Source organism: Bombina bombina, chromosome 6 (genome assembly GCF_027579735.1).
Source record: "Bombina bombina isolate aBomBom1 chromosome 6, aBomBom1.pri, whole genome shotgun sequence".
In the NCBI taxonomy this organism is placed as follows: domain Eukaryota; kingdom Metazoa; phylum Chordata; class Amphibia; order Anura; family Bombinatoridae; genus Bombina; species Bombina bombina.
Window position 1 is genome coordinate 342,162,919 of NC_069504.1, and position 24,426 is coordinate 342,187,344.

The 24,426-nt window shown below is 35.5% G+C and overlaps 1 protein-coding gene across 1 annotated transcript in view; it reads left to right on the forward strand.

The window, feature by feature from the left end:
• Positions 1 to 24,426, forward strand: part of IGF1 (insulin like growth factor 1) — a 216,045-nt gene that overhangs the window by 32,572 nt on the left and 159,047 nt on the right. Inside the window, exon 2 of the mRNA XM_053716977.1 lies at positions 1,168 to 1,324. Within this exon, the coding sequence (XP_053572952.1) occupies positions 1,168 to 1,324 (157 nt within the window). The remainder of the gene's footprint in view (positions 1 to 1,167; positions 1,325 to 24,426) is intronic.

Genomic DNA, 24,426 nt, shown 5'->3' on the forward strand with positions numbered 1-24,426 from the left:
GTACAACTGGAATGTAGGTCAATATCTAGAGATCCTGGACTCTGTGTATTTCCAATTTAGTATTCTGTACCATTCTTATCACATAAAATATCCAAATCTAATAATACTGCTTTACATCTACAAAATAAATAAGGAAAAATATCATCTGTGGCTTAATAGTTTTTTTCTCAAGAAAATACATGTGGTAAGTACACTAAACCATATATAGTAGGAATGTCAATAAATACAGAAATACTTTTCTAAAAAATAAATACCATCAAAACACATTATTTTAAAAGGACGGTAAACACTAAACACATTTTATAAGCATAGTATTGAGGTTATTTCTCGCCTCCCTCTTATCACGTGTGTTACCATGTTGAATTCTAGTTTTCATTGCATTAGCGTTACGGAATTTTGTGGCACTATACAAATAAATTAGAACAATAATAATAATAATAATAAATATTGCATTCCAGTGCTGATGTGTTTTCACATGTGCAGCAACACTTCTTCAGATACCTAGGGGTAAATGTATCAAATGGCAGACAGACATGATTTGTTGTAGCGAATTATGTCCACCCGACATCAATAAATGTTTACAGCATACGCATATCAGCATTTATCATTGCACAAGCATTTCTGACAAGTTAAGGAGCAACGGTCTTACAACGGCTGCTTCTTAACTTAGGTATCAGGCAGACCCGACACCTTGGGCGTAGAAAGCAGCATATCTACCCCCTAGAGTGAAACCTAAGTTACAATATGGCGACACCCATAGAGGGAGGTACAGGGAATGTATTTAGTGTTTAATGTTTGTAATCATCATAAACCTATTGATGTTAACACAAAAGTATAATATAATTTTATTGCAATTAGCAATATATGACTTTTAATGTAAACTAATAACAGTTCACATTACACATATAGGAAATTAGTTTGGTTTAGCAACAGACAACAAAGTTTAGAAGTCAGACTTGGCTACACCCCCATAAAATATGAGCAGAGTTGGCAAGGAAAAACTTATTAAAACATTGTATTGACTTTTGTAAACAAACTGTTCTCTACACATAAGCCCTATCCATTTTTCTAGATAAACAAATTCTAGAAAGGCACTGAGTTATGATTAAACCCCAGGTTGTTAAAATTGTTTTCAAATATAATAAATCTGTATTTTCTCTTTCACAGGTGAAGATGAATAAATGGTCATACATCCCTCTCTTCTACTTGGCTTTGTGTCTACTCACTTTAACCCACACGGCAGCAGCTGGTCCAGAGACACTCTGTGGTGCTGAATTAGTGGATGCCCTCCAGTTTGTTTGTGAAGATAGGGGCTTCTATTTTAGTAAGTTCACTTGCTTTTTTGTATTTAATATGCCTGAACATTTGCAAGACATGCAAGAAATGAATCTACTATGTGGCTAAATACATTACCCCAGTTGCATTATCATTAGTTTACAAAATACATACACTTTTATTAAAGTTTACCATTGCAGCAAGCTGCACAGGCTGTTATCTGGTTATTGGTGAAATGAGGCGTCATTGCGTATTTGGTTAAATGAAATTGCAAACTCAGCACTCTACTTATATTTACATGTAAAAAGAGGCTTCTTAAAATATATCTCATGGGTGGTTTAGTGAGAACCAAATTAAGGTGCATTTGAGTGTTTGAGTATTGCAAGTGGTGATTGTAGGGCTGTAATGACATGGCTTTTAGACTTTACTCCTGATCACATGGCTTTGCACCTATATCATTAAGTGGTATCTCAAGTCTCTGGAACTTCACAAGTTACTATGTTAACCTATATAGCAAAAAATTTGCTGAATTAGAATCATTGAATAACGTTATAGATGTGTCAGGATGAGTCAGGAAAGAATATCCTAAAAAAAGAATGATTAGCATTTATGTGTATGAACCACAACTGCAGAGTATGATAACCACATTTAGGCAACATGTAGGGAATCAGGAAGCCTCTGTATAGTCAGGGAAACTAGCATTTGATATAAGGTGGGCGTTACACACACACACTATGATGTGATAAGTTTCTTTGAAAACTTAACAGTGTGGGAGTAATACCTTACCATTTCTCATGAGATTAAACAATGAATATATATATATATATATATATATATATATATATATATAAAAATACTAAAAAGGTATACCAAATGTATTAGGTAAACAAGTTATCAGATAGTACATCTAACTGGGTTAATAGAATATTCAACAAAGGCAGACAAGCTTGATGACATAAAGGATAAGAGTATACAGCTGACAATAAAGTTGTTAACTGACTTCAACTGGTCAGGCATAAGTTGTTTGAGACAGAGCAGATTTTAACTAGTTAATCAATACTTGCTGAGGCACGAATTAAATACATTGAGTTCCAGTAAATGATCGTAGTCTCTGAACTTACTTGGAATATGTGAGAGATTGATGAGCAGAAAGTAGCAAATCGTCAGTATGAGAGCGGAGGCTATGCAATTTGGGTTAATACCGTAAAGGATCAGCATTAGCGTGTGACGTCACCGCAAGGAGGAACAGCTTCGGATGAAGCGTGGAGAACAAGCAGGGATCGGAGGTCAGAAATATCAGCTATCAGGAAGCTGACTGCACAGAAGATCCACAAACAAATCTTTAGCAGGCTGTAATCTTGCAGGAACAAGAAAAATTACCTAGCATAGTTTAGGAGTCGGTTAAATAATATATACAGGTGCGCTGGGAATTAGGTTACCTCCTCTTAAAGGTGTATGCAACGTACCTGAGAGATGACAGTTAATACGTGATACAGTAAATGACAGAACTCCCTCCTCAATGATCAACTCTGTGGATCAGGTTTAGGTCTGTGTGGATTCCTTTCATGGAATTGTGTGACCAGTCTAAGGGCTGAAAGGTTATAGGCAGGGTCCCAGGAATCCTCATCGGCAGGAATTCCTATCCAATGGATTAAATACTGCAGCTGTCCATGGACACGTCTCAAATGAAGTATAGAATGTATTTCATATTCCATTGATGAGTCTGGGAAATTAGGGACAATAGGAGCATCCAGAACCAGATCACATACATGCCTATAAGGCTTTAGTAAAGAAACGTAGAAAGTGGGATGTGTTTTCATGGTTGGAGGTAAGGAGAGAGTGACTGCATTGGGATTTACAATCTTCTCATTTGGAAAAGGTCCAATGTAAACGGAGGACAACTTTTTTGCCGGATACTGGATTTTCCATTGGGCAAACATTGTCTATGGTAGTATCCCAATGAAATGTTGGATGAAAACCATAATTAATACAAAATGGCGAACATTCAGTAGAAGAATTTACAGTGTTGTTAAATGCAAATTCAGCAAAGGGTAACAAAGCCGACCAGTTATCTTGTCTTGCTGATGTGAAGTATCTTAGGTATTGTTCCAGCCATTGATTGTTTTTTTTTGGTTTGACGGTTACTTTGAGGGTGAAAAGAGGTGCTAAGCCTTCTGGAAATACCAAGGGTTTTACAAAGTTGAGACCAAAATTTACTGGTAAATTGTGTGCCATGATCAGAAGTTATAGACTGTGGGAGTACATGAAGTTTCAATGTATTTGAAATCATAAGGTGGACAGTTTCAGTGGCAGTTGGCAATTTGTGATATGGTATGAAGTGAGTCTTTTATTAAAGAAGTCAACCACAACAAGAATGGTATTGTTTTTGCAGGAGATTGGAAATGTTACTATGAAATCTAGTGCAATATTGGTACATGGTCTGTGTGGAGTTGGAAGTGATATCAATTGTCCATAACGTGTCCTTTTTTCTTTCTTGCAAATGGTACAAATTTTGCAGGATAGTACATAGTTTGCAATATCCTTATTAATATGGGGCCACCAGAAGGATCTATTCACCAATTATTGAGGTTTATTAACTCCTGGATGTCCTGTGAGTGGAGAATCATGTATGGGTTCTAGGACCATCTTCCTGAGAGATAAAGGTACTTAAAGTTGTTTCTCATTGTAGTAGAGACTGTCATTTTCTAGATGTACATCCTGCAGTGGCAAGTTTGTATCAGAATTTTGCTTAGTTTTAAAAATGGTTGTTTTATCTGTAGTAAGAGCTATGAAGCGTACAGGAAGTTTCACTGAGGTTTGGAGATGTGGAAATGAGGAGTTTTCATACTGCCTGGAGAGTGTGTCAGCCTCTCCATTTTTATTGACTGGAGGATAAGTAATAAGGTAGTTGAATTTTGTGAAAAAAAGATTCTATCGGACCTGTCATGAACTTAAGGTACGGTTACTCTTCAGATATTGTATATTTCTATGGTCGGCATAAATTAAAATCGGGATAGGGGTTCCTTTTAATAGGTGTTGCCAATGTTCTAACAAACTCTTTATGGCCAACAGTTCTTTTTCCCCTATAGCGTAGTTTTCTTCAGAGGGTGACAAAACTCGAGAATAGTAAGCGACTGGGTGAAGCGGAACTGTAAGATTTCCCTTTGAGATAGGATTGCACCAATGGCACAATTAGATGCATCTATCTCAAGTACATACTGTAAAGAGGGATTAGGGAAACAAAGAATTGGAGCAGAGGTAAATTTTCCTTTTAAAGTGATGGTAAAGTTGCCTCCATAACTTTACATATTTTGAAAGCTCTTGTCATTACTAACATATTGATCTGCTTATTTATTTAAAAACTAAATTAAACTTCTAAAAATCAGCGTTTTTTTCAGGCTCCGTTACCTGATTTTATACAGCCCCTGTCAGAGATTTTCACAGTGTAGAATTTGATTGGCATCTCTTTCAGCCAATAGGAGCCTCACCATGCGCCCCATGGATTTTACTCACAGCACGCTCCCGTGCTTGTAACTCTGCCTGGAAGTGCAACTGTGCAACTCAATACACTATTTGCGCAACTAAAACAGTGAGACCGCTAACGGGTACAGGTATTTAGTTGCGCAAATAGCGTATTGAGTTGCGCATGCGCAGTTGCATTTCCAGGCAGAGTTACAAGCACGGGAGCGTGCTGTGAGTAAAATCCATGGGGCACAAGGTGAGGCTCCTATTGGCTGAGAGATGCCAATCAAATACTACATGGTGAAAATCTCTGACAGGGGCTGTATAAAATCAGGTAACGGAGCCTGAAAAAAAACGCTGATTTTTAGAAGTTTAATTGAGTTTTGAAATAAATAAGCAGATCAATATGTTAGTAATGAAAAGAGCTTTCAAAATATGTAAAGTTATAGAGGCAACTTTACCATCACTTTAAATTTTCAAAAACTGATTGAGTCTGACTGTTCCAATGAAACTTAAAGGGCCACTGTAAGTAAATATTTTCTATGCCTGTTACTAACTAACTACCCCAAATAAGCTTTTTATCAATAGCATTTCATTAACATATCTCTACCGTATATATCAGAAATCTTGTCTGCAAATTTAATTGTTTTCCAAACCCACTCCGTGGGTATCCTTTGCTCTGTACCAATCCGTTTACAATACCTAGGTTTCAAAATGGCGCTTTAAACACAAAGTTATTGGTTTAAGTATTTTGAACATGCAGTGCTGAAAATAGTGGACAGGATAACGTGACATCATCGGCGAATAAAAGATATAACTTTTAGAACGTTATGAAACTTCGTTTTAGAGAAAATATAGGTCAGTAGGTTTTAATTAATGTTTATTAACTTTAATATGTTAGTTGTTTAGCTTAAAAATTATAACAGAAAGTAATCCTTTAAATGTGGATTTTGTGAGATTGGTAAGAGGTTTAGTGAGTTGTGTGAAGTTCTTTATGAACTTCTTATAAAAGCTGGCAAAGCCCATAAACCTTTGAACCTGTTTCTTAGTAGTTGGGACTGGCCAATTTTTAATGGCCATGATTTTATTTTCTTCCATATTTCCATATTTATGCCGTTTGGTGTTATAGTATAACCCAGGAATGTAATGTCTTTGGAATGAAATGTACACTTTTCAAGCTTAGCATAAAGAGAGTTTTCACGAAGTCTGGAAAGAATTTCCTAAAAAAGAATGATTAGTGTTTATGTGTATGAACCGCAACTGCAGAATATGATAACCACATTTAGTAGATGGTGTATGGAAGTAACTCTGATAACAGAGGTAGATAAATGGATAGGCAACATGTAGGGAATCAGGAAGCCTGTGTATAGTAAGGGAAACTAGCATTTGATATAAGGTGGGTGTTACACACACACTATGATGTGAAAAGTTTCTTTGAAAACTTAACAGTGTGGGAGTGGGAGAAATACCTTTCCATTTCTCATGAGATTAAACAATATATATATATATATATATATATATATATATATATATATATATATATATATATATATATATATATATGAATACTAGGAAGGTATACCAAATGTATTAGGTAAACAAGTTATCAGATAGTACATCTAACTGGGTTAATAGAATATTCAACAAAAGCAGACAAGCTTGATGACATAAGGATAAGAGTATACAGCTGACAATAAAGTTGTTAACTGACTTCAACTGGTCAGGCATAAGTTGTTTGAGACAGAATTTGTATACAAAATATGGAGTAAAAGCTAAGAAGCTGTATCATGTAGAGCGTTTACTGCTGGAAGTCAAAATACAGAGCAGATTTTAACTAGTTAATCAATACTTGCTGAAGCACGAATTAAATACATTGAGTTCCAGTAAATGATCGTAGTCTCTGAACTACTTGGAGTATGTGAGAGATTGTTGAGAAGAAAGTAGCAAATCGTCAGTATGAGAGCGGAGGCTATGCAATTTGGGTAATACCGAAAAGGATCAGCATTAGCGTGTGACATCACCGCAAGGAGGAACAGCTTCGGATTAAGCGCGGAGATCAAGCAGGGATCGGAGGTCAGAAATATCAGCTATCAGGAAGCTGACTGCACAGAAGATCCACAAACAAATCTTTAGCAGGCTGTAATCTTGCAGGAACAAGAAAAATGACCTAGCGTAGTTTAGGAGTCGGTTAAAGAATATATACAGGTGCTGGGAATTAGGTTACCTCCTCTTAAAGGTCTTTCAAGAATAGAGCTTGCTTTGTTGCCTAGAAACGTAAGCACATGACAAGCACCAGCCAATGGCAGGATTCAGTGACTAAAAATTGTGTTATAGAAGTACTCCAGCAGCTGGGTATGCATGGGTGACTGGTGTGTGTGCACACTAAGGAGATTTCAGGCATAAGGGGCCTCAAAAACACAGTACAAGCCTAAAAAACTGGGAAGTAACTTGGAGGGTAGAAATTCACATTATACTAAAATGTGTCACAAAAAATGGACTTTGATTTCAATAGAAGAAGTGTCTGCTTGTGCTATTATATCAGCTGCAAAGGTACTTTCAAATTATTTCACTTTATTTCAGTTTTACACAGTTTGGTTTCAGTGAGCATAATTTTATTTGTAATGTTTAGATATTCAGCTGGAGTCTTTAGGAAAGCTAGGTGTCTCTGTTGCAGTTCAAATGAATAACAACCACATTTCTTATCACTGTTAAAAAATATAGACAGCAGCACATACTACAATATTTCTGAGTACTATAAGTATCTTTTTAAATTATATTTATTGTAAAATGGATAATCCCAACATTCCTATTTTGAATGGATTGATCACTTATAAAACAGAATGCATTTCAAAACTATTTTGTGAGCTATGCATGTAGGGTAAAAAAGTTCTGGAAAGTGTATTAGTTATATGAGAATATAATACATTTTCCTACATTCTTTACAATACAATTGAGATCTTAGTTACACAGTATAGTTATTCTCTGCATAGCAAGTCACCTTCTTTCAAGGCGTCTCAATATTGACTGGTCCTAACACTAAAAAATCCTGCCATTGTGAGCTGAATAATTTCTTCCTCTCACTGTAAAATAGAATGAGACTCCCTGACATTATATATAAACTATCATGAGTACACCTGTGCTTGGGTAGGGTGTTTAAACCAATGGCAGATAGTAAGTCTTCGCGTTTTTAAATACAAATCCACAGTATTGCGTTTGAACACCTAACAATAGTGCAAATGCTGCCAATGTGACCCAATGGCTATAAAAATGGGATGTAAGCACATATCCACAGACTAATATAAAGAAAATGTATGCATAATATAACCTGTGTGCTTTTCTTTGCTTGTTGGCTATAACTTCACAGTTCTCAGGCAAACATAGAATCAACATGCTGTTCTTTTATATGACTAAAATATTTTCTTTAGTATAATGCTCCTTTAAGTCATTGTAATATTTCCTACATTGCTCTAAAACCCCCTCTAGATATTTAAATACAATATAAATGTTTACCTGCACCATAACCTTCTGGCTAAAGCTTTTCTCCCACTTTTTAATGACTGTTGAGGAGGATGACATCACTTTACATTATGTTTCTAATTACAAGTTTGCATATGTTTGCAATGTTGAGAACAGATGTATTGATGACATTTCACCTCAGCTGTTAACATCTATGATGTAATGCTCATAATTAGGTAAAGTGCTCTTTGGAATATTGTCAAAAGAAATCTAATGACGATATACAGATAATCTTTATGATATTGAAAGAGCATTGGACTTCAGTTTCATTGTTTAGTCTGGAATATTACTGCCAGAAAAGCTTATCATAATATTTGTTACGTAGTATTTAAGTTTTATACCTGAATGATGTCCTGTGGAATTTATACCTAAAATGTCCTTTATGATCTTTCCAGTTTTCAAATGACTGAGTAAATTGAAACAGAGGATAATAGTAACCATGATAAAGTAGGTAATCGTTACTATGTATTATAAACATGATTTTACTTTATTCATATGTATCTAGCCTTGACTGACAAATATATTTTTAACAATTCTATAACAAGCAGGCCTCTTTTGCAAGTGTTTTCTACTATGCAGCTTTGACTATATAAGTGCTTTACAGTTATAGATTAATCATAATAATAACTATATAGATACTAACTTCAGTTGTTATTGTCTGAATAAATCAAATAATATTGCACTATTTATATAGTCATTCATAAAAGAGAAAGTGAAATTGCACTTAGTATACAGAATACAGTTAAGCTTAATACATTTTGCCAATAAGTTAATTTGATTGTTTTGGTTTTCTGGAAATTCACCTGCAGAATTCGGGAAAGTACTTGTCAATGCAGTGCTAAGAATTTAAAAAGAGAAGAGTTTTTCAAATGATATATTGCATCTGTTCATGGAAAATGTCTTTTGCAAGTTTTTTTGACTATGAATTTATTTTATCTCTGTTTGCACTTCAAAATCTAACAGTTCTCATGGAATGTTGAATTATGAATCATGCGGGATGGGGTCACATAGAGGACTTCGTTTTCTGCTTAGTGTTCTAAGAAACACCTGCGTGTTTGCCAGAGTGATTTAATTTTTATACCAACAGATTTTTTTTCTGTGGTTCTTTTTTTTTAAGAATTTAAATAGACTTCCAGAAGGTGATTGATCCCATCTTTGTTTCTGTTTTTTCTGGCACATAAATCTTTAACTACTATTACTTCTGTTAAGTGTTATATAATATGTTATGATCAAATATTGCTACCTGTTAATAACTATCCCTTTATGCTTTTATTGTCACTAAGGATATAACAGCAATTGAGCTTGACTATATAAACAGAGTTATAAGTGAATAATTTTATCATTATCAACTAATAACCATCTCACTTGAAATTCACCAATGTCTTATGAGTTTCATAGCACTTCATTATTATTTTTTTCATTTTTAAAAAAGTAAAATGTGCTTTATTAGCATGGTTCTGACTCTTCAAACAGATATTTCCATAATGGACAAAACCATTATGGGTGTGCGATGCATACAGTATGGTGGATAGTTAAGATATAAGGACAGAATAAATAGTGACACATAGGACTTGGGGAAGTATAGTTACTGTGCCAATTATTCAATGAGATATGTGTAAATAATGGCAACAAATAATATACATCCTTAAACCGCCCCAGTTTTTATGGGATTTCCCCAAATTATTATCCAAATACTGCTTCTCTGGCATCCTACTTTTTTGTCTTTTATTTATCAATGTAATAAGTCTGTAAATGTGGCCCTTATAATTGTTATGTTGCATCATACTGATTGTCTTTTTACAGCTGCAAAGTATTCTTCACATTTGGGGGCTTATTTATCAAAGTACGAGAAGACATGATACGATATAGTGTATCATGTCCGCTTTCGGAGCTTGATAATTCGGCCTCTTGATCTTCATATTAAGTAAGGAAAGGTTAGTAAGAGAAAAATGTGTACTGACAGTTTCCATTATAAAGATGGCGCATGCGCAGGACACTCTCTGACCATATTAGTAAGGTCACATTACTATTATTGAGGCTACTACTTAAATTAAAAAACATAACTTGTGAGGGCCCCTTTAATAGCCATCCCCACATTCTCTCTTTAACCCCCATCAAGCAACACTCCCGATATGTATGCCGGTTTGAGAGTTGTAAATGCTGACAGGTATCTTTAACCTAATGCTTGGAAACCTTAAAAGTCTAGGAATGGAATTAAATTAGAAAATCAAATCAACAACAATGTTGTATTTATTTGAAATGCAATTGTTCTTAAACTGGAAATAAAATATTTAAAGAAAAGGGTAAAAAAATACCCTGGCTATACTAATATTGCCTTGCTGTCAAATCAAGATCAAAATTGCATTTGTTGCATTTTTCGACCAACAGTTGCCTAGCATTTAGTCTAAACAGAAGAAAAACAGTCTTACAGTCCAAATGTGGTTGAAATTTAGAGTTGCTGTATATAGTGTATTTTTTAGCAGAGTGAAACATACTGCACCTGGTGTGTCAATTAAAGGGACACAACAATCTTTTTATTTATTTATTTTATTTATTCATTTGTAACTAAACAAGGACTTTTTCATATCCAATAACAGTGTTTGTTTGTTTTGTAAAATACATGTACTATACTGAGAATAAAAAAATACAAAAATTTGTCTTCATGCTTCTGAGCTGTGAAACTGTCCCCCAAAAAAAAGCAGTAGGAGATCTGCTTATCATCCCAGTGAGCAATCAGTTTTTAAAGGGATATGAAACCCAAAAAAGTTATTTTGTGATTCTGACAGAGATACTATTTTAAAAAAAGTTTCCGATTCAATTCTATTATCAAATTTGCTTTGTTACCATGAGAGTCTGCGTTGAAGAGATACCTAGGTAGGCATCTGGAGCACTTCATGGCAGGAAATAGTGCTAACATACATAAAGAAGCTGCACTACAGAAAAAAGAGGAAAATATCACATGCATAAACTACTGTTATAAGATGCAATATTAAATATAAGTTGAAATGTCCCAAATGGTGATAAAAATTTCACCACAGTATATCCATATGTATATATGTTAGATATCCACCTTAATAGCGGTATATATTTTGGAATCCTCAGTTAGGTACAATAGACTCATCAGCAGAGTGGTGAATATTAGAAAAGTGAGTATAGTCAGAACAGCAAAAAGACACTATTCATGTTTTAAAAAGTACCTTGAGTGTGATCCTGAATCATAGGTTACCGTTTTCCTTATGTTCGTGACATCTAGTAAACTGGGTAAATCAGCTGTTCTGCTGTAAGTAGTCCATTGTACCGCACTTATGCCGGTCTCCAAACAAAAACGGTTCTCCCTGGTGCGGATTCCAGATGCTTAACGTGTCCCTCCGGTAGGCCACAACACCTCACTCAGCACCGGGTATACGTAACAGGTCGGCTCATCAAAGCTCTGCCTCCACCTCTGTGCATATAATGCTCCAAACACAAGGACCCAGAGGAAGTGAGCTCCTTGATCCTGGAGTCTTCGTCCGTATGGAACTAGTAGCCCTGGCAAACCACCGCAATAAGATCTCCAATCTTGACCGAAATCCACAAACAACAAACAAGTGGGCACAGGGAGGAAAAAGTTCCAAAACTTTATTGCGACATAAACTTAAAAACAGTGAAGAGCAGGTAAGAGCAGTACCGACTTACGCATTTCGGCAGTCACTAGCTTTACTCATAGATGTATGATGCACCTGGTACCGGTACAGAAATTTAAATCACAAGCTACAACCTAACAGGTTGATCAAGAAATGCCCACTTAAAGGGACATATATATAAATGCTTTACATGTTAGTATGCACAGGCAAATAATACATAATTAATATAAATATACATCAAACAAATAATGATTTTATATAACATCAGAAAATAGAAAAGAGCATGTACATATGAAAATCCAACTTCAGACAAATATGAGCATTATATACATTCAAAGTACCAAACAAAGAGACGGATAGGTATCTGGAAATTAGAATAGATGTATAATAATAGAAAGATAATAGATTACAAACAGTTTACATACTAGACAAATAATTATATCATTCCTCAAATGAATATTATACAAATTCTAACGCCAGAAGTTTATTATATCTGTTTCAATATTAAAACCTAAAGGGACACAAGTTTTTAGGATAAATCTCCAGAACGTTTCTCTCTTAGCAATTAGATTGTAAATATCTCCACCTCTAGGGGGTCTCTTAATAGTTGCAATGATACACCACTTGAAATGGTCAGCAAGGCCTGAATGTCCATTAAAAAAATGAGATGCCAGGGCCGAACAATGCTTAGAATTGTCTATATCGTTCAAATGTTCTCGTATACATTCTCTTGTTTCCCTAATAGTGCAACCTATGTACTGTAATTTGCACACATCGCACCAGGCTAAATAGATAGCAAATTTAGTCCGACAATTGGTACAATTGTCTAAAGTATAAACTTTTTGGGTTACATGTGATTGAAAAGTTTTGCATATGGATGTATGGTTGCATGTCTTGCAGGCTCTACCACCACATCTGTAATGCCCTTTACAAGTAAGCCAAGATGTCAGTTGTTGGCTATTATCTTTATGCCATGTCATACTGGGGGCTAAGATATTTCCCAATGTTTTATTTCTTCTACTGACAAATTTGCATCCTTTCCTGATGATAGGTATAAGTACCTCATCTCCCAACAATATTGGGAGATGTTTTTTTACAATTTTAGATACATCATTATATTCAGATGAAAATTGCATGATACAACATTTTTGTCTTTTGTTTTATCTCTTTGTTTGGTGGAATCCAAGAGACTTTGTCTATCCATATACCTCACTTCCTTATATGCTGTCTGTATAGTATTTATTGGATAACCTTTCTGAGATAGACAAAGTTTCAAGTCTTCACTTTCTTTAACAAACTCTGTAAAATGGGAACAGTTGCGTTTTATGCGAAAAAATTGTCCCTTTGCAATGCCGTACCAACAGTGTTTGGGATGTAAATTTTTAGCATGGAGTAAAGTGTTTCAACTTATCGGTTTCCTATACAAACAAGTCTTAATCTTACCCACATCAGGATCTCCAATAAGTTGAAGATCCAGGTATGAGTAGTTTGTTCCCAAGAATATGTCAATTTTAAGTTACAGTCATTTTGATTAAAATACTCTACAAAGAGACAGCTTCTTCTGCAGGCCCTGACCAAAAAAAAAAAAATCACCAATATATCTTTTATGCATAGTAATGTATGGTTTATTTTGATTTCAATCTCCAAAGACATGAGACAGCTCCCACCACCCCATGAAGAGGTTGGCGTAGCAGGGGCAAACTTAGCCCCCATCGCTGTCCCCTGTCTCTGGAGATATAACTAATTGTTAAATTCAAAATAATTGTGATCAAGAAGAAATTCCAAGACCTGCAAAACAAAGCCCTTCAGATCAGAGGAATAAAGAGTAAAAGCATCCATAATGTATTTCACTGCCTTGATTCCTAAAGTGTGTGGTATTGTTGTATAGAGACCCACTACATCAACTGTCACCATGAGTCATCTGATGTCCATGTAATGTCTTCTACAAGGGAAAGGAGGTGTTTAGTGTCACTCCACAGATGAAAAATCCCAAAGTCCACAAAAGCTTAGATAATGTTAAGGGGAGACCCATTGTGGCCGGCATTGAGTCTCTGTTTGAGAACCTATCCAATTGGGTTGATACCCTCTTGAAACCGTTAGTTGATTTTCTTCCCTCTCTACTGAGTGATACTAAACACCTACTTTCCCTTGTATAAGACATTACATGGACATCAGGTGACTCATGGTTGACATAGTGGGTCTGTATACAACAATACCTAACACTTTAGGAATCAAGGCAGTTAAATATTTAATGGATGCTTTTACTCTTTATTCCTCTGATCTGAAGGGCTTTGTTCTGTAGGTCCTGGAATTTCTTCTTGATAATTAATTTGAATTTAACAATGAGTTCTATCTCCAGAGACAGGGGACAGCAATGGGGGCTAAGTTTGTCCCCTCTTACGCCAACCTCTTCATGAGGTGGTGGGAGCTGTCCCATGTCTTTGGAGATGAAAATCAATATAAACCATACATTAGAATGTATAAGAGATATATTGATGATTTGATTTTTGTTTGGTCAGGGCCTGCAGAATGGAGCTTGATGCCCCGTGTTTCTGGCGAGCCTTCAGACTCGCCAGAAACACAATTTATGGAGCAGCGGTATAAAGACCGCTGTTCCATAACCTGTCCGCCTGCTCTGAGGAGGCGGAGAGACATCACCACAATTCAACCCGATCGAGTATGATCGGGTTGATTGAAACCACCCTGCTGGCGGCCAATTGGCCGCGAATTTGCAGGGGGCGGCATTGCACCAGCAGCTCACATTCAGCGAGGTCTGTCGGACCTGATCCGCACTGTCGGATCAGGTCCGACAGACCATTGTTAAATAGGCCTCCATACCTGGATCTTCAACTTATTGAAGATCCTGATGTGGGTAAGATTAAGACTTGTTTGTATAGGAAACCGATAAGTTCAAACACTTTACTCCATGCTAAAAGTTTACATCCCAAACACTGCCGGTACGGCATTGCAAAGGTCAATTTATTCACATAAAATGCAACTGTTCCCAATTTACAGAGTTTGTTAAGAAAAGTGAAGACTTGAAACTTTGTCTATCTCAGAGAGGTTATCCCATAAATACTATACTGAAAGCATATGAAGAAGTGATGGATATGGATAGACAAAGTCTCTTGGATTCCACCAAACAAAGAGATAAAACAAAAGACAAAAATGTTCTGTTTATCAGGACCTTTTCATCTGAATATAATGATGTATGTAAATTTGTTAAAAAACATCACCCAATATTGTTGGGAGATGAGGTACTTGCACCTACCATCAGAAAACGATGCAAATTTGTCAGTAGAAGAAATAAAACATTGGAAAATATCTTAGCCCCCAGTATGACATGGCGTAAAGATAATAGCCAACAACTGACATCTTGGCTTACTTGTAAAGGGCATTACAGATGTGGTGGTAGAGCCTGCAAGGCATGCAACCATACATCCATTCCATCACATGTAACCCAAAAAGTTTATAATTTAGACAATTGTACCAATTGTCGCTCTAAATTTGCTATCTATTTAGCCTGGTGCGATGTGTGCAAATTACAGTACATAGGACGCACCATTAGGGAGACAAGAGAATGTATACAAGAACATTTGAACAATATAGACAATTCTAAGCATTGTTCTGCCCTGGCATCCCATTTTATTAATGAACATTCAGGCCTTACTGATCATTTGAAGTGGTGTATCATTGAAACTATTAAGAGACCCCTAGAGGTGGAGATATTTACAATCTAATTGCTAAGAGGGAAGCGTTCTGGAGATTTATCCTAAGAACTCATGTCCCTTTAGGTTTTAATATTGAAATGGATAATAAACTTCTGGAATTAGAATTTGTATAATATTTATTTGAGGAATGATTATATATCTAGTCTGTATACCATTTGTAGTCTATTATCTTTCTATTATTACACATCTATTCTAATTTCCAGATGCCTATTTGTCGCTTTGTTTTGTACTTTGAATGTTTATAATTCTCATATGTGTCTGAAGCTGGGTTTTTCTATGTACATGCTCTTTTCTATTTTCTGATGTTATATAAATTCAATATTCGTTTGATGTATATTTATATGTATTATGTATTGTTTGCCTGTGCATACTAACATGTAAAGCATTTACATATATGTCCCTTTAAATGGGCGTTTGTTGATAAACCTTTTAGGTTGTAGCTTGGGATTTAAATTTCTGTACAAGTACCAGGTGCATCATACGCCTATGAGTAAGGCTAGTGACAGTCGAAACGCGTAATACGGTGCTGCTCTGCTCTTCACTGTTTTTAAAACGATGTTGCAATACAGTTTTGGAACTTTTTTCATCCCTGTGCCCACTTGTTCATTGTTTGAAGAAATAGTGCTGCCATCTAGTACTCTTGGATGTGCCGGATCCTAAGCATACGCCCCTGCTTTCAACAAAGATACCAAGAGAACAAAGAAAATTTGATAATAGAAGTAAATTAGAAAGTTTTTTGTAATCACATGCTCTATCTTAATCATGAAAGAAAAATGTTGGGTTTCATATCCCTTTAAGGCCCAGCTGAGCTTCCTGTTAACTTCAAAATCAAAATGGGCTTTAACTTAAGACATGTGCAGCACTGAATAATTTGTTTTGGATTAATCATTTTGAACAGTGCAATAAATGAATATTCTGAAAAACAATTTTTTCTGAATATTTGTTTATTGCACTGTACAAAAGTAACTGAATACTGAATATTCATTAAATTTACATTTGTGTTCATTAAAACTAATGTAAATGTTATCTTGCTGCAGGTGTACTTACATATAGCGTGCTGGGGAACCACACTAATCCGCTTCTTCTTCATAAATTTCAGAGCCACACTAATAGGAAGTTTAATGCGGTGGATCCCAGAGCCTGCGCAAATCCGGCCCTTCTTTACAGAGTCCAGGGGCTAATTCTTCTATTAGTGTGGCCCTGGCCTGGACTCTGTGAAGAAGGTCAAATTAGAACATGCAAAGATCCTTTAGTGCAGGCTCTGAGCCAGCTATGGAGTCTATGAATAAGAAACGGATGAGCGTGCCTCCCCAGCGCTCTATTGGTATATAGTAAGGTATTAACCTAATTTAAATAATAACGAATATACTAATGAATGTTGTTATTATATATTTATTAATTAATTTATTGTTCAAACAAAATGAATATGCAAATATTCATCACAAATGCACACCTCTAATGGCATAATAACCATCTTAATTTTTCATTGTAAAACAAAAATATGCTTCTTTATAATTAAAATAATGACAAATAATCTGTTCAAAAGGCATGCAATTGCATATATGTGCTTGGGTTTACGGTCACTTTATTTTCTAAGCCACCCCAGTCTATGAAAAACATGGTTTGAATTAGATATGCAATAGCTCACCAAAAGGCTTTCAAACAATCCTACATATAGTAGGATGTAAACATTTGGGACTACTGCCCTAATGCCCCCACCCCTACGGATTAATCTTTGCCAGAATTTACCCGATTTCCAAAGTGAAATCAGGTACCACCTACAACCCATCCTAACCCTTCCTAGGTCTACTCAACCCCACTCACATAACATCTCTGACTCAAGCCCTGCTCATCATTTCTTTGGCCACAGAACACCTGAAACTCAGCACACAGGTTTCCTTAAAGTGAATGTAAATTTTCCAATTATTCAAGGCTCCTAATACTTCCATTACATATGCTGACTTAAACCGACAACTTTTTAAAAAAATATATAAATAATTTATAATATATTTAAAATACAAACTTCGCTCGATTTTGAGGCTCAACTCCTCCCATCCGGCACTTCCTTGTTTTGCGGAGTGTGACTTATAGAGCGGTCCCACCCACTTTATACGTACCACTGAAGCGCGTACCCGTGGAGCCCTTAATTTTCACATAGATGAAAAACTTTGTGACTTAATATGCGCATGCATTTCCAAATCCAAATACTTAATGTGCACAATTGTGGACACACTTTGCTTCTGAATCTCGGGATTAGTTGCAAATGCATGCGCAGAAGCAACGTATGACGTTGCAAAAAAGGGGTTGAATGCCCCGGGGGGGGGGAGCATATTGCTGATCGCAATTGTCAATCAATTAAGAAAAGATGGACAAAATGATGGGCGGAGAAATCGCGGCTCAGAAAATTAGGTAAAAAGGTATATATTTGGATTTAGAAGGAAAACAAAAAAAAGATGAATTAACCCTTTCCTGCCAGGGTTAAAGTGTCTACATCGGAACAACTGTTCACTGTACAAATTGAAATTATGCGATCGTGCACACTGCGATCAAATCCAGGAAGCGCAGAAGGCTTCAGGTCAGCCGTTGGCTATGATGTTCTATTCCATCATAACGGCTCTAAAGCCCAGTGTAATTATGAATAGAACGGCATAACGGCGTTAAAAGTTTAAAGTCCACCTTATTTGTTGCGCTTGATAATATGAGGATAACCGATACTGTTGACTTTACATGCACTTTAAGCCTAGGAGAACACCTGGGACACCCACAGGTCTTCCTAACTCACCTTATTCCTGCCAAACCCAGAAAGCACTGGGAAAATGTTGGGAAGTTTGGTTAAACATATAAAACATAATCTATACAAATTTGTTCTTAGAGAGGATTTTGCATTATAAATATCTTTATAAACTCATAAGTTGTCCAAAACAGAGGTAACACATGATCTTTAATTGATTTCATAATGACAATGCCGCCTATTGTGTTTTACTGCAAATTTTAACTTAATATTACAAATGTATAACATATATGTAGTTTATCATTTGATGTAATTCCATAGAATGCTATAATTACATGTTTCAGAGTGTCCAAACAATTCATTACAATTTTAAGGAAGCATTATAATTATTTAATTTATTTCTATAACATAACTGAGTATGCAATAAAATGCCTATGCAAAAACAGTAAAAAATGCATGAATAAAGATAGACAAAAATAGATAGATAGATAGATAGATAGATAGATAGATAGATAGATAGATAGATGCATAGATAGATAGATAGATAGATAGATAGATAGATAGATAGATAGATAGAGGGTGTAGGCATAAATAGATGATAGATAGATAGATTTTTTTTAATGGTGCTATAAGGTCCACAGAAATTATTAATGGTAATTTGTAGCCCTTTGGAGGATTAGGCTATGTATTATTTTCATACAAAAGCAAGGATTACATAAAATACTATAAACAGTAACTTTAATTTCACCAACCTTGCAGAAGCTAAATTGTGTAAAAATGTTGTAAAAATGACTATTTGACATGATTATTTAAACTACTGTCAGTTTTGTTCATATTTAATGCATTGTTTAGCCTCTCATTGGCAAAAGTCATTTAAAGAAGCATTTGGCACGCATTTGAATGATTCTTGGCATTGCTTCTTATTTTCCTAAACCTAACGCACCAAGAGAAACACTGAATTACGTTATTTGAGCAAATTACTTTAAGCAATGTGATACAACCTTCTTTTTTTTTTTGCATATGGTGTTATACCCTTTTCTGACATAATTAATTGCTGTACGATTTTTGATTAGTGGTTTAAGTCACTAGGTCAAATCATTGAGTTGACAGAGACCACACAGTCTTTCAATTAAAATCATTTGCCTTAATGTTCGTGCATGTGAAGAAACCTGCATAGTAAGTGTTTTAGTGGAAAGTATTCAATATTTAAAAAAACTCAAACACATGTTGGAACGAAACATGAATAAGTATAACTTTGTGTTACAATTCCCTTTATGCCTGCTGTAATTCATGACTAGGAGAAACATATATCAAAAGACAAAGGCAACTAGATTTCTTTTTCTTTAGTACTTTCCAGGAAATGTTTAAAACTGTTTTCCAGTGTCTTAAAGGGACAGTGAAGTCAAAATTAAACTTCCATGATTCAGATATTCCATGCAATTTTAAACAATTTTCCAATTTTCTTTTATTATACAATATGTTTTGTTCTCTTGGTAATATTTATTGAAAAGCAAACCTAGGTAGGGTCAGGAGCAGCAATACACTATTGACATCAAGCTGCTGATTGGTGGCTGCACATGTATGACGTCTGTCATTGGCTAACTCAGTGTGTTCAGCTAGCTCCCAGTAGGAGCAGTTCTGCTCCTTCAACAAATGATACCAAAGGAATTAATAAAATGTGATAACAGAAGTAAATTGAAAAGTTTGCTCTATCTGAATCATGAAATAAAAAATATGACCTGTTTGTCCTGTCCACAGCAAAGTCATGGTCACACACTTCCTGTTGTGGCTCCACCTACAAGCCCACACTCACTTCCCTGTCCCAGAAAGCCTATGTTGAGAAGTATGCTTCTATCTCACTCTGTGTGATATATTAGATCTTTCATGCAAAAATATTCTAATGATTAAGGAAATTAAAGCACAAAATATTGCTATCATGCATACAAAATAAATATTATAAAAAGAAAATGTTAAACTGATATAGATTATTTTTATTTTACAACTAATAGAAAGTATGTGTCTATGGACATGCATCCCTATAGATAGTTGATCATTAGCTGATAAGAACAATTCCAACAGGTCTGCTGGTGAATAGTGACAGACCTATCAAGTATAAACTTAAAAATGTTTTGGTTTTTTTCTCAGTGCAAAAGCATTTATTAAGAAAAAAAAATGAAAACAAATTTAAAATGCACTCTTTTAAGAGCAGAAGGAAGATAATGACTTTAATGCCCTGTCAGGGATAGGCAAGGTGTCCGTATAAGGACACTGGTGTCCGTGACTAGCCCTTGCAATGTCCGCCACAACCTTAGTATATCTTCTTTTTGATTAAATAATAGGAATAAAAAAAATATGTAGTGTGAATAAAGTTAGTGACTTGTCACGAGACTGCTAGCGATATTAGGTGATAAGTTATGGAATAAATAAAGCCTGAGTGAAATACTGGATGTTTATCTGCATCTGTATAATAACACCAGCTCTATACAAAGACACAGTAGTGACATTGGCACATGCCTATAGCCAGACAAAGGTTGGTTATAGGGTCAGTGGTATCTGCATCAGTATAATTACACCCAGCGCTATGTAATAACACAGTAGTAACACTGGCACATGGGTTTAGCCAGAGGAGGGCTGGTTATAGGATCAGTGGTATCTGCATCTGTATAATAACACCCAGCTCTATACAAAGACACAGTAGTGACACTGACACATGGGTATAGCCAGAGAAGGGCTGGTTATAGGGTCAGTGGTATCTGCATCAGTATAAAAACACCCAGCACTATATAATGACACAGGCACATGGGTATAGCCAGAGGAGGGCTGGTTATAGGATCAGTGCTATCTGCATCAGTATAATAACACCCAGCGCTATATAATGACACAGGCACATGGGTATAGCCAGAGGAGGGCTGGTTATAGGATCAGTGGTATCTGCATCAGTATAATAACACCATACACCAAGCACTATACAAAGACACAATAGTGACACGGGCTCATGGGTATAGCCAGAGGAGGGCTGGTTATAGGATCAGTGGTATCTGTATCAGTATAATAACACCCAGCACTATATTAATGACAAAGTAGTGACACTGGCTCATGGGTATAGCCAGAGGAGAGCTGGTTATAGCATCAGTGGTATCTGCATCAGTATAATAACACCAAGCACTATAAAATAATGTTTTTAATTTCAAATGTACCTTGGTGTCCTTCACTAAGGTCTGTGCTTTGGAAAATGTCCCCCACAGCCTTTGCCCTGTGCCCTGTTAAGTATAGCACAACAATATGTTGCATCTTAATACCATTATGCAGGTTAGAGTGTAGGTCAGTCACATGACCAGTTTCACAGTTATCCAAAACTGGAGGCTTTATCCAAATAAACTGCAGTATTTTTTTTTAAGCAGAAGCCAAGATGAGACCTTAAAAAACAAAAGAAAAAATTAGGTGTAAATTAGCATTTATTTTCTACATGCTACACAATGATTGGGTGAGCTATATATATATATATAAATATATATATATATATATATATATATATATATATTCATTTTGATAGGAATATTACAGTTTTAAAGGGACAGTCTACTCCAGAATTGTTATTGTTTAAAATGATAGATAATCCCTTTATTACCCATTCCCCAGTTTTGCATAACCAACACTGTTTTATTAATATACTTTTTACATTTGTGATTATACCCCCTTATTTCAGTTATTTTGACAGACTTCAATTTTAGCCAATCAGTGCCCTCTCATAAGTAACTCCACGGGTGTAAGCACAAAGTTATCTATATGGCACACATGAACTAACGTACCACCTAGCTGTAAAAAAAACTGTCAAATGCATTCAGATAAGAGGTGGCCTTCAAGGCCTTAGAAATTAGCATATGAGCCTACCTAGGTTTAGCCTTTAACAAAGAATACCAAAAGAACAAAGCAAATGGGATGCTAAAAGCAAATTGGAAAGTTGTTTAAAATTACATGCCCTAGCTGACTCATGAAAGTTTAATTTGGACTAGACTGTCCCTTTAAGTGCTTGCACAACATGAATTTTATTTTCATATATTGTACAATTTAGTGATTAGTTTCTGATGCATACTGTATAAATATAAAATGACTTTACTGTACCTTTCATAACATACATCAAAATGCAAAATCTGCACAACTCTGGATTTTGAGTCGTTCTGCTCATTTCCTTGGTGTTTCCTAACATATACTGTAGATTGCATCTTTTTTTACTCACGTTTTAACTTTTTAGGATTTTTTCAGATATCTAATACAGTCATTTTAACTGTTAGGAATAGACTTGGAAATCTGGCTTTGAGTGGATAAATGCTTTGAATATCATATTCCTTTGTTAATAAAATGATTGATGTAGTTAAGATATAAATAAATTATTCTTGGCCTAAGATTTTAATACTTTGCTCCTATAAAAACAGAGTACCCTATGAGAATGCCAGGCTAAAATGATTAGGTTCCATTACTGCCCATTTTAAGATATTACATATTACAGAGTTGGATACTTTAGTTTGAGGAACATTGCAGTATTGTTGATTATTCACTTTTCTATAAAAGGTCTTTCTGTATTTTCTAATGGATATTAGTACATTTTATAGAAGAAGAAACAAATAAACATTTTGAGCCTGCTGCATATTTGTGTTCTGCTGTATTTTTGTTAATACGTATAAACTATATATTCTTAGAATACCATTTACCAATTATAAAGCACATGAGGTACATTACGGCCACCAGGTGGAACTCTCCGTTTTCTGATTATAAAATGGTTGTTTAGCAGAAGCTACAAGTTAACTTGGAGTGATACAGAGAATCTTTTCTCCTTGCTTGTAGGCCTCAATATGGCAGAGAAACGTATCATATTAATATGCATTGTTATTACCTCTAGAACACTATAAATGACAGTCTTAAAGGGATATGAAACCTAAAAACTATATTTTGTGATTCTGACAAAGCATGCAATTTTTAAAAAGTTTCCAACTTTCTTCTATTACCAAATTTGCTTTGTTCCCATGGTATTCTTTGTTGAAGAGATACTTAAAGGGACAGTCAAGTCCAAAAAAAACTTTCATGTTTTAAATAGGGCATGCAATTTTAAACAACTTCCCAATTTACTTTTATCACCAATTTTGCTTTGTTCTCTTGGTATTCTTAGTTGAAAGCTAAAACTAGGAGGTTCATATGCTAATTTCTAAGACCTTGAAGACTGCCTCTAATCTGAATACATTTTGACCACTAGAGGGCATTAGTTCACATGTTTCATATAGATAACATTGAGCTCAGGCACGTAAAGTGACCTAGGACTGAGCACTGATTGGCTAAACTGCATGTCTGTCAAAAGAACTGAAATAAGGGGGCAGTCAGCAGAAGCTTAGATACAAGATAATTACAGAGGTAAAACGTGTATTATTATAACTGTGTTGGTTATGCAAAACTGGGGAATGGGTAATAAAGGGATTATCTTTCTTTTTAAACAACAAAAATTCTGGTGTTGACTGTCCCTTTAAGTAAGTGTCAAGAACACTACATGGCAGATGCTGCCATCTTGCAAACCCGTTGCCATATAGTGCTCCAGACATATGCACTCTCCTGAGCTTACATCCCTGCTTTTCAACAAAAGAGAACAAATAAAATTTGATACTAGAAGTAAATTAGAAAGTTGTTTAAAATGGCATGCTCTGCCTGAATAATGAAAGAAAAAATTGGGCTTTTAATATCCCTTTAAGTGCTAGATTACAAGTGGAATTAGCATGCGATAAATAACCAGCCATTACAAGTGCACACACAAGCACACACGAACACATATTCACACTCACACACACACGCGCACACACTCGCACACACAAACACATATTCACACTCACACACACACGCGCACACACTCGCACACACGAACACATATTCACACTCACACACGCACACACGAACACATATTCACACTCACACACGAACACATATTCACACTCACACATACGCGCACACACGAACACACACGAACACATATTCACACTCACACGCGCACACACGAGCACATATTCACACTCACACAAACGCGCACACACAAGCACACTCACAAACA